This window comes from Quercus lobata, unplaced genomic scaffold (assembly GCF_001633185.2).
Source record: "Quercus lobata isolate SW786 unplaced genomic scaffold, ValleyOak3.0 Primary Assembly Scq3eQI_1866, whole genome shotgun sequence".
Classification (NCBI taxonomy): domain Eukaryota; kingdom Viridiplantae; phylum Streptophyta; class Magnoliopsida; order Fagales; family Fagaceae; genus Quercus; species Quercus lobata.
The window spans coordinates 187,666-206,788 of NW_022154708.1; the positions used below are offsets into that span (position 1 = coordinate 187,666).

Here is a 19,123-nt window from a genome sequence, read left to right on the forward strand (position 1 = left end):
AATACTTGCCATTTTGATTTTTGAAAAAAGGTTTTACATAACTATATATATATATATATATATATATAGACACACACATGTGGGTACTTATTTACTTATAATATATCATGTGAATATTCACATCAATGAATACTTACAATCAAAGCATGTGAGATAAATAAATAAATAGCATGTGAGGGACATTTACCACATAGCTAGAAATAATACATACAATAGCATTTGAGTACTTATTTACCACATAATTAGCATGTGAATACTAAATACTATATACAAATAGATTACAATGTAAAAATAAAAAGAGAAGGTTGGAAGGATAGCACCTTGGTGTCATCCACAATTTTTCTCATTTTTACCATACAAAAAAGATGACTAATATGTTAGTGCCTAAGAAAAGAGAGGGACTATGTAAGCTTGATTGGTGCCTATGAGTTCAATGGAATTGAACCATATGCACAAATGCTTAAAGATGTAATCCTAAGAAAAAGTTTTAAACAACAATGCATTAATTATTTTGGAAAGAATTTTTCTTTGAAAACATTAATTCTATTATTCTTGAAAAAGGGAAGTTTTAGGGGGAAAAAAAAAAACATTTTCTTTTTTATGAAGGAAAAGTTTGTCATTTTAAAAAGGAAAAGTTTTAGAAAACTACTTTTGTCATGTTTTTCAAAGAAAAGAATTCTTTTGAACAAGTAAAGTTTGCAATGGGAAACAAATTTTCATTTTTTTAAGAAAGAAGTTTTTGAAATGTTTTTTTTTTTTTTTTTTTGAAGAAGAAGAAGGAAGCCATTTTTTAGAGGAACCCAAAAATATTAAGCTGTTTTAAGTTTTCCCCATTTTGAAATTATTTTGTAGAAAACACTTTTTAAGAAAACAAAAGAAAAGTGAGGTTCAAAAGACTCATGGGTTTCTTTGGCAAAATGGGTTAGAACCAAAAATCCCATGATTTTTGTGATGAAAGGAGAATTTGTAAAGCATTTTTGTAGGAAAATTGGTTTTGGACGAAAGAAAATTTTTTAGTTAAAGAAAATATTCATGGGTTTTATTTTCAAAAGAGAAAGATTGGGTTCCAAAAATCCCTTGATTTTTAAGAAAATAAATGCTCCTTATAGAAACTTTGCTCATTCAATAGATTTCTTTTTATCATATTTTTTTGAAAAGAAATTCCAACATGGTAAAAGAAATTTTTTTTCTGGAAGAATTTTTTTTTTTTTAAGAAAAATGCTTCTCATTTTTGGATTTTAAAAAAAGAAAGAGAAAGGAAAAAATATGTTTTTTTTTTTTTTAATAGAAAGAAAATTTAAAGGAAAAGAGAAGGCTTTAAAAAGGGAATTTTTAAGAAAGAGGTGAAAACAACTTTTGAAAAGGGGACAAAGCTTTTTGAAAAATCATTTTCTTTTGGAAAATCATACTAAAGAGATTTGTTTTACCCAAACTTATCAATTTATGGCAACATTATTAATGAGAAAAAGAAAAGAGCAACAATAGTAAATAAGTGATATGAATTTAAAGATGAGAAAATAAATGCAATAAAATAAAGGCAAATAAATAAATTTGCTAGAAATTAAATGACAAGGAAATGTAAAGTACTTGAATTTAAATGACAATAAAAGTAAAGTGCTTGAATTTAAATAACAATAAAAGTAAAGTTGCTTGAATTTAAATGATAATAAAAGTAAAGAGCTTGAATTTAAATCACAATAAAAGTAAACATTGATTAAAAATGTTTTTTTTAGGGATTCTTCTTAAATAAGCTTTAATCTCTTTCAAATCTAATGTGTTCTTTGTCAAAAAGAGATGGAAGTTCTAAGCCATTAACCATCCTTAAGACAACATACCCATATTGTGTTTTATTTAAGGTTTAGAGCCTATTTAAAAGGAATAAATAGAAAATCTTTTTTATATTAGGTGATGAGATAGTAATATATATATATATATATATATATATATAGAACAATAGGAATTAAAAGGTGCAATTAATAAAAAGGGAGTGGAGATAAGAAAAAATTAAATAAAGAGAGAAGGGGAAGACCATTAGAATAAATGGGATGACAATAAAGTAAAAGGGAAGTGGGTAGAACATTAAATAAATGGGATAATAAAGTAAAGGGGGAAAGGGGAAGAACATTAAATAAATGGGTAACAATATAACAAGATAAATATATGAACAAGAATATAAAAGGTTCCTATATGCCTAGAAGAAATGAGATATCTTCCCCCTGAGGGTACTTCTCATATTAGGTCTAGGTTATGGTTCAATACCCATCTAGGAACTTAAAAACAATATCACAATCAACAACAAATAATATAAGCACAAAGGAAAAGAGAGATAGATATGCACAAACACGAAAACAAAATTCTTGGAATTTAAAGCAATAAAGTAAAGAGAAAACAAGAAAATAAATGGAATTTCATATATAAGATGAATGGTGTTTACATAAGAAGAAATAGAGAGGCTGGGATGGGTGCAATTATTAAGAAACTACCCCATCCCTACATGTTATCCATGAAGATTACAATAAAGATGAGAGGGGATGAACTTTTGTGATGGATTTCCTAAAGAGGGGAGAGAGAAATATTTTTAGAATTTTCTAGGGTTTTTTTATGATTTTTCTAGTATTTTTTTTCTATAATTTTTCTATTTTTCACCTCTAAAAACTCAATATTTTTTACAAAAAATGGGGCGGTATTTATAGGGAGGCCAATAAAATTGAAGGCTATGTGATGGTGTTCTAGAATACCATCACATAGCCTCCCACTTGTACACCAAGTTTGGCTATTTTGTCTTTTTCTCAGTTTCTAGGCCGATTTTCACATGGCTGTTTTGAGCCTTTCTGAGCTCTGTTTTCCTCAAAATTTATATCCCTAAAAAGATATGGATGTCTAGTTTCCATAAGTTTTAACTTTGTGAGATTCAGAGCTACGGTCGTCAAGATATCACATCCGGAAGGGAGGTGATGCAGTGTAAGAAATTCTATATTGTTTTTCCTTAAAAAAATTTATTCCTTCCAATCCATGAAAAATTTCATCAAGCTCTTTTTGCGAGAGGTGGTCGAGACCTCATACTTTAAGCTAGTTTAGACTGATCGCTCCAATTATTGCCCAATTGGTACAATTTTTTGGTGAAGTTGGTCCAAATTTAGCCTGCTTGACCTAAAAAACAAAAACAAAACAAAAAAAAGGTGAAACTTTAATTAGTGTTTTGGGGTTTTATTAATATCTCATCCATTTTAACTCCAATTTTGGCCCGTGATATCATTTCAAAGGAAAAAATATGACCTACGAGACGGTCCAAAGTTCAACTCAATCAGACGGTTGGATCAAAAAGTCAACTTTTTAACCATAACTGGTTAGGGTTTTTGGTCTTAATTGCTATCAGAGAGGTTTTGAATGTTGCAACCCTTTGATCCACCACTGATAATGTAACATTTATTTGTTACCCTTTTTTGGCTTTGAAACTTGCGATTTGTACTTTTTTTCAAATTTTGGCATTTGGTTTGATGCTTGAATCGGAGTCAAACAAAATATGATATCAATAAGATATATAATTTGAATTACCCTCTTCCAACAATGCCAAATAAAGCAACTGGCATCATTTTGTTGTAAAGACATCATTTTTTGAGAATGAATTTAGTCCATTTTGTGGCCATTGGCTCTACAAATTTATTAGGAAATATAGTCAAATTATTAATCCATATCTCCCAGAATGGTACCCTCTCATCTAACATGACTTATGAGTTTATATATATATATATATATATATATATATATAACTTCACGCACCCACATGCATACATATCTTTTCTTTTTTTTGGTTAAATTTTATAATTTGATAGTTACAATTAAGGGAAGGGGGATTTGAACCCTAGATATAAGGGTGTCCACTAAAACCCAGAAACCAACCCACCTGTCCAAACCGCTTGGGCTAACCCGAAAACCAACTAATCCAACGCCGGTGATAGTTAGCGGCGGGTCTTTGCCACCAAAAGCCTACTTAGGTGGGTTGGATGGTGGGTTTTCTTCTCCAAAACTAGATGAACCCAATCCAACCAACAAAACCCATGAAAGATGGCCGGATTTACCTAGATCCGTTTAGATCTAGCTATATTGTGGTTGTTTTCTCTAGATCCAATGAAGATTTGGTAGTTATTGGTTAGATCAGGCAAAGATATAGTTTTTTTTTCTCTCTTAGATCTGAAGATGAGATAAAAAAATTTTGCTCAAATCTGGGCTTGATGTGGTTGTTTTTGCTTCTATCTGACGAATATTCGGTGGTTGTAACACAGATTTGGCGAAGATATGGCGAATATTTGATGATTGTAACTCAGATCCAACTTCGACTGACTCAATCATTGTCCATCGAAGATCGATCTGACTTGACCTGAGGTTGTCTACAATTGGCGGCGAGTCGTTCAACCTTCCACCCGATGTGAGCAGGTCGATTGTGGGTTAGGCACAAACCCAACCTAGACCGACCTATTGACACCCCTACTTGGATGTCTTAGAAATATTAGAAGATGCTAACTAGTTAAATTATAAGACTCTTGCTGCCTACATAAGCTTTGTGTATACGCAATGCACATACAACTTAAAATGTAAAAGAACCCATAAAATGATAGTATATCAATTATATTGTGTTTCTTTGTTGGATTTTTTTTTTATATGAATAAGTCAATTATGCTTATAATTCTCCTATAATTTTTTTTTTTTTATTGATACGATAATATTTTAATTTGTGGTGTCCATTCAATGATGATTGCTCTTATCGTTAGGCTAAAATATTAATCAGTTATTTGTATAGACAGGATTTGAATCACAAATCTCTTATTCAACGATAATAGACTACTAGTTAAACTAGTAATAATTTTTAGTAATTAAATAAATGTTATGTTGGCTTTTGTTAAACCTATAAATGACAATTTAAAGCCATATAATAACACATTTGTGAATCTAAAATCGAAGAGTTTAACTTAAAAATAATATCAAACTATGAATATTATATTATTTTCAATTTTTATTACAATACACTAGTTTATATGAAAAATAATAAAATATCACATAAGGAATTTTATTCTTACCACTTTGAAATGTAATAATTCCCCCCCCCCCCCCCCCCCCTCCCCCTTTTTTTCTATCTTTATTTTTACAATTATAACTTTTAAACCTTTGATAATATTGGCCTTTGAAGTACCAATTGCTCTGATTTCACCATCTTTGGAGGCGGAAGATTTTGAAGCAATACGGGTGAGCCTTTTAATACATTTTTATCCCATTTGGAAGAGGCTTGTTGTTTGGACATTGATAAACGAAACCCAATTACGTCAATGTACCAACAATAAGGCCTCCATACATTGAAAAGGTAAGTTGGGTTCCTTCTTCGATTCCAATTGGCCCAAAGGTCCTACTGTTGCTCTTGAATTCATACACCCATCTCATCAAAGACTTTGAGACTTCCATTCCAAACTGTGATCGGATAACTAAACTGCCACCATGCACTACAGGACAATCGTGGCCACTCACATTGATTAGGAACTCCTCTGGGTGTTGCAGCTTAATCTGGAATACACTCAAGAAAAAAAAAATAGTACTGTTTTTGCTCAAGAGAATTAAGCTTTTTGTCGATGGGAATTGCAAAGGAAGATGTACTTGAGTCCGGGTTTACCTTGATGTCTTCTAAGTCCAAACCTCTATGTTAAGGCATGAAAATAATATTTTATTCTGGTCATTAGCTACTTTAGTATTTTTCATTTACTACTTAACCGCAAAAAATTAGTTTGACACAATACCAAAAGATTATTATAACCCTTCATGTATGACTTTGACTTTAACTTTAATGTGATACCAAAATCATAGTTTACCAAAAATTTTAACTTATCTTTATGTTTGATTTCGCTTTTATATTGTTAATGTTGTCTATTTCCGCTAGAAATATAACTATCCATAATATGATTTTCCCCTTACAACAATAAAAATACTGCATTTCACAATATTTTAGAACTATCATGAAATAGTTAACACATGAAGGGCACCTAACGGTGAACTTATAAAGAGGAATGGACAACATAACCAATATAAAAATAATATTAAATATGAATTGCTAAAATGGAAAAAAAAAAAAAAAAATTCCCAAATTTTAAAGGCCAAAAATATACTTTACTCTCTTTTTTTGTTTTTGATTTTTTTCCTTTTGCACAAACAATGCCACCTTCCTATTTTCAAGAATGTAAAAATCATATTATAAAACATTGGACTCACATATGAAAAAATATTTAAATACTTTTTTTTTTCAAGTATATATATATATATAAAGTTGGATTAGGATCACATAGTTTCACCATAGAGTTGTGATTATAAAAGGATGAAGTAGATTTTGTCACAATCAAAAATTAACAAAATCAATTTCACTTGTTTCAAAATGAATAAGAAGAATTTTAAGAACTTTAGAATAAAGTTATCCCAGAAAATCTAAAAGGTCTTATTGTAAAAAGTCAATACTTTACGTTTTAGTTAAAGTATATATATCATGACTTTTTTTTTTTTTTTTTTTTGAGGTGAATATATCATGAATTTTGATTTTAATTTCAAAGATAAGTGAAATTATTTAGATATTTTATTATTATATATAAGATGGGTTTAAACTTTAAACTCATTGCCATTATGAGGGGAAAATAAGAGGATAAATCTGCATATAGTTGCAACATGTAACTTAAAAGAACTAATCTCACTTATGTATTTGATTTACATGAGACTAAGAAAAGGCAAATAGAAGCCCAATTAATTACTCAGAGGAGGCCTTCTAAAGATCTGGCTGGCAGCACATAAAAAATAAGAATAACTTAGAGACAACGAGGGGAAAGGCAATGGAGATAAAAATAATACCATTCTTGTTCAAAACTAGAACAGCATTCATTTTATTAAAAGGAGATAAAATACCTTCTTCTTTTTTTTTGAGAGAAAGTTTAAACTTATAACATCCACTCTTAATGATAGTTTTTTATCATTAAACCAAAATACCAATCAATTTTTGATGCAAGCAAGGATTGAACTTCAAATCTCTTATTCAACCATTAGAGATTTTATCAATTGCATTAACTAAAACTCACAGATAAAATACCCTTCTTGTTCAATGCTAAAATAGCATTCATTTTGTAATATGATTGTGGCTGTTGTTGCTGCCAGTCACAGTTCTCTATTGTAGCTAATTGCACAAAAACTAGCTCAAAGAAATCCCGTCGTTCATATGCAATGCATGGCTGTGAAAAGCCTTGTGTCATTCAGATTTGGTAATTTTTAGCAATATATGTGGAACATCAAGTCTAAGAACATAACACTTTTGACAACTACTGACACGGCTAGTTGTGGCTTGTGCATAACAAGAAGTCTAGGAACATAACATTTTTTGACAACTACTGACATGGCTAGTTGTGGTTGGTGCATAACAAGAGTAATGTCAATGATAGACCTAAGTGAAAGTGATGTTGCTCTAATTGCAACAAGTTATATAAGCAATTATTAGAAAGCAAAAATATTGTGAATGATGTTGTATGCCTAATATTAATTATGAAGATAGTGAAGAACATACACCTGCTAACTAGTTCATGAATTAACCAATCATTTTACTGATTTGGAGCGTACTAGTTCATGAATTAACCAAATCAGTGACTACTCATATTTAAAAGTCTCAATAATGTGTTCCGATTATATTTTAATCCTTTGACCTAAAAAAAAAAAAAAAACAGGAGAAAGTTTAAATAGTAGAGCTACAGTTTTAGATAACTTTAGACACTGATATAGGATTAAGCGTACAACCTCATCATCCGCCACTTGCCTACCATACGTTCAACAGATTCCCAAGATAGTCTATAACTGGTTGTCTGGTGCAGAACAGTCGGAGATGACTTCAACCAAGGAATCCAGCCAAATGTCCTTTTACCAGCAGCTGCTTCAATGTTTTCAATCTTGACACCCTTCAGAAAGTGTCGCCAACATTTATTTCGAGTGTTGTACGTACAGCAGTTTGGATTTTCTCCTCTGTGCATCATCTTTTCATGTACCAACTATACATCAGAGAAAAAAAGAAAGAAAAAGGAATTCAGTTACAATAGTTCCCAGGAAGCACAAATTCAAAGTTTATTCTTCCATACTATGGAATCCATAGCTCCCATCACAGTTATGACAAAGTTCATAACATGATGTGTAGAGAAAACACACATGCGCGCACACACACAAACACCATACAGATGCACAACCCATTAGCCATGCATATTTGCGTACAAAGGGAAGTCTTCACGAAAATCATTTTTGACAGTATGACAATGTTATATGTTACAGCTCTGTGAGATCCTATCATACCTTGGGGAATTCACTGCACGGAGATGATACTACTGATAGAATCTCTGGGTGCCATGTCCTCAACAAATTATCCAATAAATCTTCAAGGCCAATTGATGGTTTGATTATTTCAAGCTTCAGATCAGATTGTGGAGGAAGCAAAATTTCTTCCAAATTTTCATGTATAATGACATTCTGAGGACAAGCAGGAAAATAAATTTTGTCAGATGTAGTAAGTTGATAGGGGATCATAATTTTTCAGAAAGTTAAAAAGGCAAATACCTTTCTGGAGCGGACAACCAATTTTAAGCCATTGGAGTGTTTTAACTTCTCAAGAAGTTTTCTCAATCTAGCAAACCAGAGAGCATCCTCACCTCCAAGGTGGTTATAGCTACGTATATGTACTGGTTCAAAAGAAAATTTGGCCTCCTTTAATGATAAAGGATTTGAAAATGAGAAAGGCATTTTATCACCCTTAAACTCGAATGAAAAGAGATTTGGAGCATCTATGTCAGCCTCCACTAGATTTTTGCATCCTCTCAAGACAAATCTTCTAAGCCATATACTCGAAATCGTTATATTCTTCAATTTATTGCATTTGCTTAGGTCCAGTTTCTCAAGGAAAGGAAAATTAGCTAACCGATCTTGAAACATTTCATCTGTCATGTCGCCATCCTCCAATGTTAATCTTTTTAAAGAGACACAAGCAACCAAGTCAATTTTGCAGTGCATGGATTCCTTCCCACAATACCAAAAAGTTTGAAGATTTGGAGCTTTGACTTCAATCTCTTCCAGTCCATGGCAATGGTGTACCTCAACCCTGTCAAGTTTAAGAAGACCTGAAACCCGCAGAACCTTCAACCCTGTGCAGTGTATGAATCTCAAATCCTCAATTAAAGGGCAGCTGGAGATCAGATTGTCAATAATCTGTTGATCAACAAAGACCTTGCGGAGATACAGTTTTTGCAGTTTTGGAAGCTTTATATTGCAGTGAGATTTTAACATACACCCATGTAACCTTAATCCAGTTATTGTTTTTGAAGCAAAAATAGTTGGGGGCAACTTGTAACGTTTACTTTTCTTGACAACATGGAGATCTAGCTCTTTCATGTTGTTTTCAATGGAAATGTTGATCCACTGCTCCATATGAGGGGCCAGTTCTAAATCATATCTGGTAATATGTAGCACCAATTTCTGTATACTTAATTTTCGCTCAAGGTGGCTCTTCAGAGAGTTGTCAACAAAGTCAGTAAATACCTTCTTCATGTTCCTTATATCCTGACGTCCCTCTTGTTGTTGAATCTTGTGTTGGTCAAATATCAAAACGGAGAATGAAGTCCATATCTGCCTCCACTTTCTGGACAAGATACTTGTTCGAGCTGCATCTTTTGTATCATCAAGGAAAGAAAGGATGTGATGGATGATGTATTCAGGCAACTGGGTGATTAGATCCCTGGATTCAACTCTTCGGTCCAGCTTGTCTAAATGTTCCTCACTTAGCTTCCTTCTTTGCCCAATAGTCTTGTCAATGGTGTTGAAACCTCTTCTCATTCGTTTCCCACAAACAGTAGGTGTCTGTGAGACCAAATCCATGGGGATGGTTCTCTCATCCTCATAAATGGAATCTTTTTTCTTTTCCCCAGTACGCATTTTCTTCCTTGAACCTTTCTGAAGGGCTCTTCTCAGCATCTTTTCTTATCCTCTTCTTAGATCCTGTCTGCAGTAGTATTATGTTACATTTTCATGAAAGGAGAAAAAAATATTACAAAACAATTGAATTAATCAAAATTAAACACCCTGGGCAGGCATGGGGTTAAAAAATAAAAATAAAAAGATAGACAGACAAAAAGAAAGAAAAAAGATAGGGGGAAAAAACAGTTAGGAAAAGACTAATTTAAAATCTGCACAACGCAAAGACATGAAATTGATTACTACCATTCAAACAAAATCCTTAAAGCAATTTTTGTCAATATTAAAGTTTTCAATGGATTGGTCTAATGGAAATTTTAATTGGAATCCAAGATTTCTAAGAATGGCACAAAATTGAGAAAGTGGTTGAGGATTTAAGAGCTATTATAAGGAATGAAGTACAGAGGGTGGCAACTCTTTCCTTGGAGAAGTAAATGGAGAGTCAAAGCTTCACCAAGAGTGGGAATTTTCATTTGTATAGCAATATTAGGGAAGATCCTTACAACAGATAAGGAGAGAATGTGTGGAACAATCATTGCAAATTGGTGCTATTTTGTAAATTAAATTAGGACAGTGGATCCTCCAATTTCTTCACTGTGACATTGCTGGGGAAATGTAGACTAATGTGTTCTCTTGTTTGGTGTTAAATGGGTCATGCCAAGAACAGCAGTTGCATTATTGCATTGTTGGAAAGGATGCTTTGGTAGATATTGTAGTGGTGAAATTTGGAAGGTAGTTCCTATGTGTTCAATGTATTAAACGGGCCATGCCAAGAATGGCGGTTGATTGATAGCATTTCTGGAAATGACACTTTCGTTGATATTGTAGCGGTGAATTTGGAAAGATTCTGTTTTGCAATGTGGTATCCTTGGAGAGAAAGGAAAGCAGGTGCAGCATTTTTTAAGGTAGTGAACCATTGGTAATGAGGTCGAAGCTTTTGTCCTTGTGATCTCTTCATGATTGGACAATGGATAACGTTTCATTTTCGTTTTCAAATTTGTTGGAGTTCTTTGATATTTTGAATTTTTTATGTTAGATATCATTTTGGGTTTTTTTTTTTTTTTGATAGGTAATAAAACTTTTATTCAAATATGGTGAACATTACGATCAAGAAAAAAATACAACAAGAACAAAAACTTAAGCTAACAGAGTGTATGATGTCATTTTGGGTTCTCCTTGTATATCTTGTGTACTAGAGTTGTGCCCCTAATCGTGCTTTATATTGAAGTTTACTAACTAAAATATATATATATATATATATATATATGAAATCAAAGCTTTCCATGGTAGCCTCTTCAACAATAGAAGTGAAAGTGAGAAGAAATTCCCCACTATGCAATTGAAGGATACATTATAACATGTTATGACTTCACATTTTAATGAACAAGCACAAGCATGGTGGTTTCATGAGTGTTGCAGAAGGTAACAAGACTTCCATATAGTCAACATATTAAAAGACAGTTAACTGTAATAACTCCTAGACACATATGAAGAAATTTCAGATGTAAAGGGTTTTTGGTCCCAATGGGTGGATCAGTTCAGTTTTAGAAATTATTTTATTAAAAATGCTACTTAGAAATATATCACTTGAAGACTGCAAATAATGTATTTATAGTTTATACTCTGTGGATGCTTTAAAATTTAAAAATGTTATGCAACATGCAAAAACCTAGTTTCTAAGTCCATTACATCAATGCCACTAAAATTTATTATCTCATTAACTGCCCCATTATTATTGTTTTTTTTTTAAAAGCACCCAACAAAACAAACTAATATGATTTGAACCTCACAATTCAAATTTTAAATTATCACAATCTTCATAATAACATGGTTGGCCAATTTGCCAATCCCAATTGCTAATTGGATATGCACCTGAGGATCTTTATAAGGATTAACAAACAATGTTTATATAATCCACTTAAATACATCACAAGATAAATAACTAAATTAGAAACAAGTTCCAGAAGAGAAAATAAATCTATGTGCCACCTTAGTTACTATCAGTAATTAATAATAAAGTTCCAAATTAGGGGAATCTGGGAATCACTTAACCAAAGATTTGAAAGAAAATTGGAATGAATGTCAATATATTCTACTTTTAGACTCTTTTTGCCATTAGATCAGACACAATCATTCATCAATACTAGAAATGCACTAGAAAAGATACCCTATATCGCTATTTTCCATGAAATGCCAACATTATGCATAGTCGTCAAACCAATAAATTCTAGAAAAAATACACTACAAAACAGGGGTGAAGGGCAGGTCATGAGACTAAATCTCCCAGAATTATAAAATCATGCACTTCATCTATTATTCTTCAAAGAACGCAAGAGTGTTGACAAGAATGACAAAACACAAAGAAATTTAATCTCAAAGGCAATAGTTGAAATTAGTCTTAAAATTATGAGTTCCCTAGCAGATTTATAATAACAATGAACAATTGAAGATCTTCAATACCAATAGATAATCAATCGGATATATTTTTAAAGAACACAGTAAACCAGAAATCCAAAAATAAGAATGAAGACAAAAAAATTAAAATGATTCGGGTAATCGTTTTCTTATGGGTTTAAACCAAAATCTGATTGTGAATCTTGAAGACAACTACATTCCTTAGTAACTAAGGTTAGCTGCATGATACATTCTCAGTCTATTACTCTATTTTCTTTGTAGCTCTTCCTGCAATGTTTACTTACTAAAAAAAAAATCACTTCCTGTAATCTTTTAAATTTGAAATAATTTTTTATGCTGATAATAAAGAATTCAAGAAAAAACAATATTAAAAAATAGAATTCAAAAGCAGAAGAACAAAAAGCAAACAAATTTGAATCCCCAGAAACTCAACTAATGTATTATTTACAGCAACTTTCCATTCAATTACTTCAATCCTCTACTCATATAAGATATTAAGACTATGTTTGAATCAAAAATTTTCAAAAAAAAAATATTTCCAGCAAATTTTTTATCTAAAAAGTCCCAATTTTTTCAATGAATTACTGACAAAGACACTAAATTTATTCACACAAATCCATCAAAACAAACACAACCCAATTAAGCAACCGCATTAAACTCAATTGGGTATGCGTTATTTTTTGTGTATGAGATCTCAAACAATTGAGATAAGCAAACAAAGCAAAGCATAAAAAGAAAGGAAACCCTTTTTTCCAAGAATCATAAGATAGTGCAAGTAAAACACAGAAACACATACATATGATGTGAAGAAGAAAACGATGAAAGAGGAAGAGCACTGAGGAAGTTACCTTGTCGAAAAGGACTGTCTATGCAGAGAGAGAGAGAGAACGGTGCTATGATCTACTTGCCAGGATTGTGTTACCACGAATTTTATTTATGGGTTGGGCTGTACTTTCTTTTATAATTGCGAGTTTTTGTGGGCTTTCCTCTAATCTATACCACAAGCCCAATTGCAAGTCATATTGCGTTTCTTTTTCTTTTTCTTATATATTGGAATTGGATCAAACGCATTCCCCGCCACTGTTACACTCGTTCACAGCAAAATCAGTGAAACTGTGAAAACAAAAAGCTTTTGATTTCTCCCAGGTTCGCTATTCTTCTCTCAAACATCACTTTTTTCTAGTATAATATTTCTTCTCTAAAACAACACAGGCACAATTTAGGATACACTGATACTCATTTAGAGTGTCATACTTGTGCCATAACGGGTCGTACCTATACTGTAACGGGATGTCCTTCTGTATCATGTTTTAATTTTTCAAAAATTGCACATTGTGTTTGTGTTTGTGCATCCTACAGCCGCACAATTCTCCATTAGATAAAAAAAAGGTTCAATACTGTATTTTGTCACATTCAATTGACGTTACATGTGAATTGTGTTATAAAGAAAGAAAAAAAATTTGGGTTGGGTTGGGGATTTCAAAAATTTTTTTTTTTTTTTCTTTCAAAATTATCTGTTTTAGTTACAATAACAACAACAAAACCTTAGTCCTAAAATTTGGAGTCAGCTATGGATCCTCAATAATAAAGTCTTGTTTTCGTCACAAATAAGTTGTAATTTCGAGGCATGGGACTGACTCTTCCATGGTTGTGTTTTTGATGGACCTAAATTTTGCAGCCTCTTGTTAGCACATTAACGTGAGTGTCATTGATGAACCACTACTGTTAGCTCTTAATTTCAGCTTGGTTCTCTTGGGTCTGGCTAAAATTATTTGAGAATTTTTAAATCTTATGGGGTTTTAAAGATACAGAAGCTTATCAAATTGAATTCAAACACTTAGTTGCATTGACCAATAAAGCATAAACATTGTTATCATATTTAAGGATCATTAAATGCAATACAATTAGGTGTTTGAACTGCCCCTAAACTAAACATTACTATTAGTTTTTAACTTTCTATTGAAGTATGAACACAAATTAGCTTTTAAGTTGAACTTATTGTGATTTGTTCCATATCCAACATGGTGGAATGATGGCCATCTTATTGTAATTTGTTCCATATTCATCTTAACCAGTCTTATTATAAGGGATTAAGGGTGCTCACAAATGCTCATGCTCTGATTTTAGTCTATACATCTAAGCATAGCTTTTGGAATACAATTTATCAAGCTTGTGAATTGAAGGTTAAGCTAGACAAGTATAGGGAGAGATCATGTTGAGAGAGTGCTAAGTTTGCAGCCTTTTTCATCTGAAAATATGTTTAGGGAACTTGGAAATTTATGGTAATATTTGCCATGGGTGCAAAAGTCAATTTCTAGTGATATCAACCTTTCTCATTGGTGCCAGGAAGTATAATAATCATCTTCTTTGAACTCCAAATGGTGAGCATGTATGCAATGAAAGGGAAGAAGCGAAAGAATAGGGAAGAGAGGCATGACATAGTGCAAGATGCAAAGAGAGCCATTACAGAGAACACAAGTAATGGTGAGGAAGAAGGAAAAGAGGTGGAGAACGGACTTGAGGGTATTCCAGTTGTCCCAAGTGACCAGAATAATACTAACAAAGCCAGGGTCATCTTCATTCTTGAAAAGGCATCTTTGGAAGTTGCAAAAGTTGGAAAGGTCTGTTAATTATATTGGAACTTTTTTTTCATATGTGTGTTGTAAAAGTTGAAATTTTTTGGTTTTGGTCTGTGTGGAGGGGTTGTTTTATGGGTTTTAGGCTTTCTGGTATGGTTGCAGTGCTTTCTTTAATAAATTTTTGTCAGAATATATACAAATTTTGATTTAGGTTCTCTGGGTTTTGGATTTATTCTATGCTTTATGGCTTTTATTGGGATTTCTTGTGATTAGTGTTTCATTGTTTCTTGTGATTTTTTTTTTCTCTTTTTTGTAACTAGTTTTATGCATACAGAGTTACCAACTTTTGAACTCAGACGACCATGCATATTTCTTAAAGAAAAATAACAAAAATCCTGCTGATTACAGGCCTGACATTGTTCATCAGGTTAGTGGACTTTGCAATTATGGGGTTGACATTGTGCTTCAACTATTGCTCTTGAATTTTTGACATTGGCGAAACATACATGATCTTAAGGGGCAGTTGTGTTCAGGCTCTCCTAACTATTTTGGATAGCTAACTTAATAAGAGTGGGATGGTGCAAGCCGTGTATGTGAAAACTGAGAAAGGTGTCCTTTTTGAAGTTAAACCATATACTCGTCTTCCAAGGACATTTAAGCATTTCTGTGGTCTTATGTGTAAGTTCAACAGTTCTCACCTCAACATCAAAAAGCACGCTGATATTGTGTCTATGAGTGTGTTTGTTTTTTGGTTGGGAGCTCTATTTGATGTTTTTACTTCTTTTCTTCTCCTCTTGCTACCTGCAGTGCAGCTGCTACAAAAACTGAGTATTACTGCTGTCGGTAAGCGTGAGAATCTTTTGCGTGCTATCAAGAACCCTGTAAGCCGGTATCTGCCTGTCAACTCTTGCAAAATAGGTGAGGTTAATGTTGTATGATTTTTCCTGTGTTATCTATTCTGTACTAGAAATGAGGTTAATATTTTCTTTGATACCAGGATTATCACATAGTTCAGAAAAATTGGTTAATATAAACAACTATGTGGACTCTGCTGATAGTGATGTTGACCTTGTTTTTGTGGTAAGCTCAAAATAATTTTAACACTGATACATATGTTATGTTACCAAAACTTGGAATTTTTTCCCTAATATCTGAGTTTTCAGGTTGGTGCAATGGCCCATGGTAAAATTGACAGGCAGGACACAGATGATTTAATATCAAGTATGTTTTTTTCTACATTGTTTGCTTATACAAGTCCAAATAGTCACATCCTCTTTGTGTGCATGTCAGTGTGCTTTCTTCATGTTGCTGTGTATCTCTTCTTTCAGCAAATTTGAATTTGCCTTCACCACCACCACACCACCCCCCCCCCCTCCCCTCCCTTCAAAATTCACCACCATCACAACAACCCAAATTTATTTCTAGAAATGGAGGATGTAGGTGGCTTTTGTTTCTGCTGACTACCAAAGACTTATGGCTATCTATTTAGAGATTGGAATGCTTCTCAAAGAAACTCAGACTTGTCAATTGAGTTGTAGCTAATTTTCAAGCGGATGATTTCACGTATTCTTTTCTCTTAGGTTTCAGCATTTGTATCTGATTGAAGATATGAATATACCTAAAATATGCATTTCAATAAGTGTTTCCTACAGATAGAAATGCAGCTGATTTGTCCTTACTTCTTTGACATGAATCAGGTGGGGTAGTTTCCACCTTTTCTTGCCCACCCAATGCAGGATTATCAGCTGCATCATTTGTTGGGTACAGGAAAATTCACTGTTCTGTAAAGTTCAGTCGTCTCTTTTGTCTATGAGTGAGCATTCAGTAGGTTCTCGTCTTTGTAAAACTGCCTTCTTGAAGTCTATCATAATTCATAAATGAGATTTTCAAGTTTTCTTAAATAATAAAAGTGGAAAACCATGGAATTATGAGCAGTATTGGGTGAAATGGGGCAAGGATGGCTCAATTTCAATTGCAGCCTGAATCTGAGTTGGTTCACCATGCATATATCATTCCTGCTTGAACCATGGTTACTAAGAATCCAGACTTACCACAGTAGAAAATTTGGGTTGGATGGTCAGGTTTTCCCTTGCACATGCACAAGGCATGCACATGACTCATTATCTATGTTACAAATCTATGTTCGTATTACTCAATACAATGTTAAAAATCAAATATCTTTTAACACAGAATTAGGTGAAGTAGTAAATTTAGTCTTCATTGGTTGAACTCGATACAATACTGAGCTATAATGTCTGATGCCAAATTGAATCAAAAGGGCGTTTACAAGGAGGATTTTAAGGTTATTTGACATTTTTATAATTGTGTAATCTTAACTGTAATAATAAATTGTCATATTGTTTACAGACTAGTAAAATTACATACAGTATTATTTATGACATTTCCAATCAAAATATATCTCTTTTGATTTTTTTTTTTTTTTTTTTTTTTTTAAGTACTTGCATAAAGAAACACTCCTTTCCGTTTGCTCTTTGAAGTTTAGAAAATAAGCTTGAGAGTTTGTCTTGGATATCAGAGTATACAGATAATCTGATTTATAATAATTTTTGTTCCACATTGAGCATTCTGTGGGGTTGAAATTGTTCCATGGCGACCTTTTCTAACAATGCTTGAGAACTTATTTTTTCAGCTTTGAGGTTCATGTTTTGTTTTTCTTACTGCTCTATTGAGGATAGTAAACCGTTGGGAAGCTTAGCATCATCTAATCATTTTATTTTTCCTTTGGAAACAGAGTCCAAGTATATCATTGATTCTTTTGGAACAAAAACATTATATTTTCTGTTTGTAACTAACAACCTCCAATTTTTTCAGTTTCCGATTTCCCTCTGAGCGCTGCATACTGCATTGGAAAGATTACCAATGCTTTCGAGACAAAGCATAACATCTTGTGAGCCCTACTCACTCTTCTAATATTTGTCAACTATATTGTAGTGTATTCTTCCAAGGAAAATACATTTATCAATCAGAGAAATATGCGACAAGTTCTCAGGATTTGTTTGTAGTTTCACAGTTGCAAGGGATAATTATTTTTTTTCCTGTTTAAATGAAATTTTGTTCTGCAAATAATGCGTTTGCGTATATTAGTTGAGAAGTAAAGATAATTGAGGGGCAGTAATATGGAATACACTAGTCTGATTGGCCTTGATATCTAATGTGTTGAATCTAATGCTCTCTCAATCTATTAGAAGCATATATTATTTGTTGTATCTACTTCGTATCTGAAAATCTGAATACATACTTTAACCTTAGTTACTATCTCATTGAAATGTCCTACCACTTGATTGAATTAGTGTTCAATTATTCTTCATACTTTGCAAAGTAACAATTCTCTGTTGCTTGTACTCAGGAAAAAAAAAAAAAAAAAAAAATACTTCTTGTTTGTTGTTTTGTTTTTAAGGTTGCTTCAAGTACATCAGGTTGCTTCAAAATTATCTCAACCAAGCAATTTACGGGGTAAAGGGATTTTGCAATAGAAAAAAGGTGTTTTGCGGGGAAAAAGTTAAAAACACGTCTATACTAAAATTTTTAAATGACTTAGATCCACTAATGACAAGATTGATCAATTCTATGCTTGGAGACTTTGTGATGCATAACCATAATCTTTTTACTTTATATCCTTCCATACTACTTTTCACATCTCACTTGAATCAAGTCATTTGAAAGTTGCCAACATCTGAATGCTTTACACATAGTAATGTCCACTTGATAGTCATCTTTGATACCTTCTTTAATATCTATCAACCAAGAGATTCTTTTAGACTTATCAAGATATATCTTAGCAACCCATCTTGCAGTCACTTGTCTATTATGAAATTGTCCTTGAACAAGTGTGTGAACATTATAAAATGTTTTCACTTGCAAAGAGCCTTAGGTAATTCTTCACTTCTTTCAAAGGATAACCCTACTTAATTCTATAAGATTGTACAGCCTCTTTAATTAAACTCTATATTATCATTGTAAAGCATGCCCAATTCAAACTGGAGATTTCTATTTTTGCCCTAAACTCAATAAATCTAGGTTGGTTATCATCTTCTGAATTGTGTAGGGCTCCAAGCAAATCTGCATCCTCATAATCAGAGCGCAAGATAATT

The 19,123-nt window shown here is 32.5% G+C and overlaps 1 protein-coding gene and 1 pseudogene across 2 annotated transcripts; one reads left to right on the top strand and one right to left on the bottom strand.

Moving 5' to 3' along the window:
- Nucleotides 1-7,542: 7,542 nt before the first annotated feature.
- On the bottom strand, nt 7,543-13,353 carry LOC115972986 (FBD-associated F-box protein At5g56370-like). 2 transcript variants are annotated; one of them, XM_031093199.1, is made up of 4 exons: nt 13,281-13,353; nt 8,611-10,045; nt 8,350-8,523; nt 7,543-8,054 (listed from the first exon to the last, which is right to left on the bottom strand). In XM_031093199.1, the coding sequence occupies exons 2-4, from the start codon at nt 10,015-10,017 to the stop codon at nt 7,794-7,796; spliced, it is 1,842 nt and encodes a 613-aa protein (XP_030949059.1). In that variant the 5' UTR covers nt 10,018-10,045; nt 13,281-13,353; the 3' UTR covers nt 7,543-7,793. The 2 variants fall into 2 exon arrangements, with proteins under 2 accessions (XP_030949059.1, XP_030949060.1); XM_031093200.1 differs by having other exon boundaries at nt 8,611-10,041; nt 13,281-13,350.
- Nucleotides 13,354-14,789: 1,436 nt separating this feature from the next.
- Nucleotides 14,790-18,041, top strand: LOC115972976 (annotated as a pseudogene).
- The last annotated feature ends 1,082 nt before the right edge of the window (nt 18,042-19,123 follow it).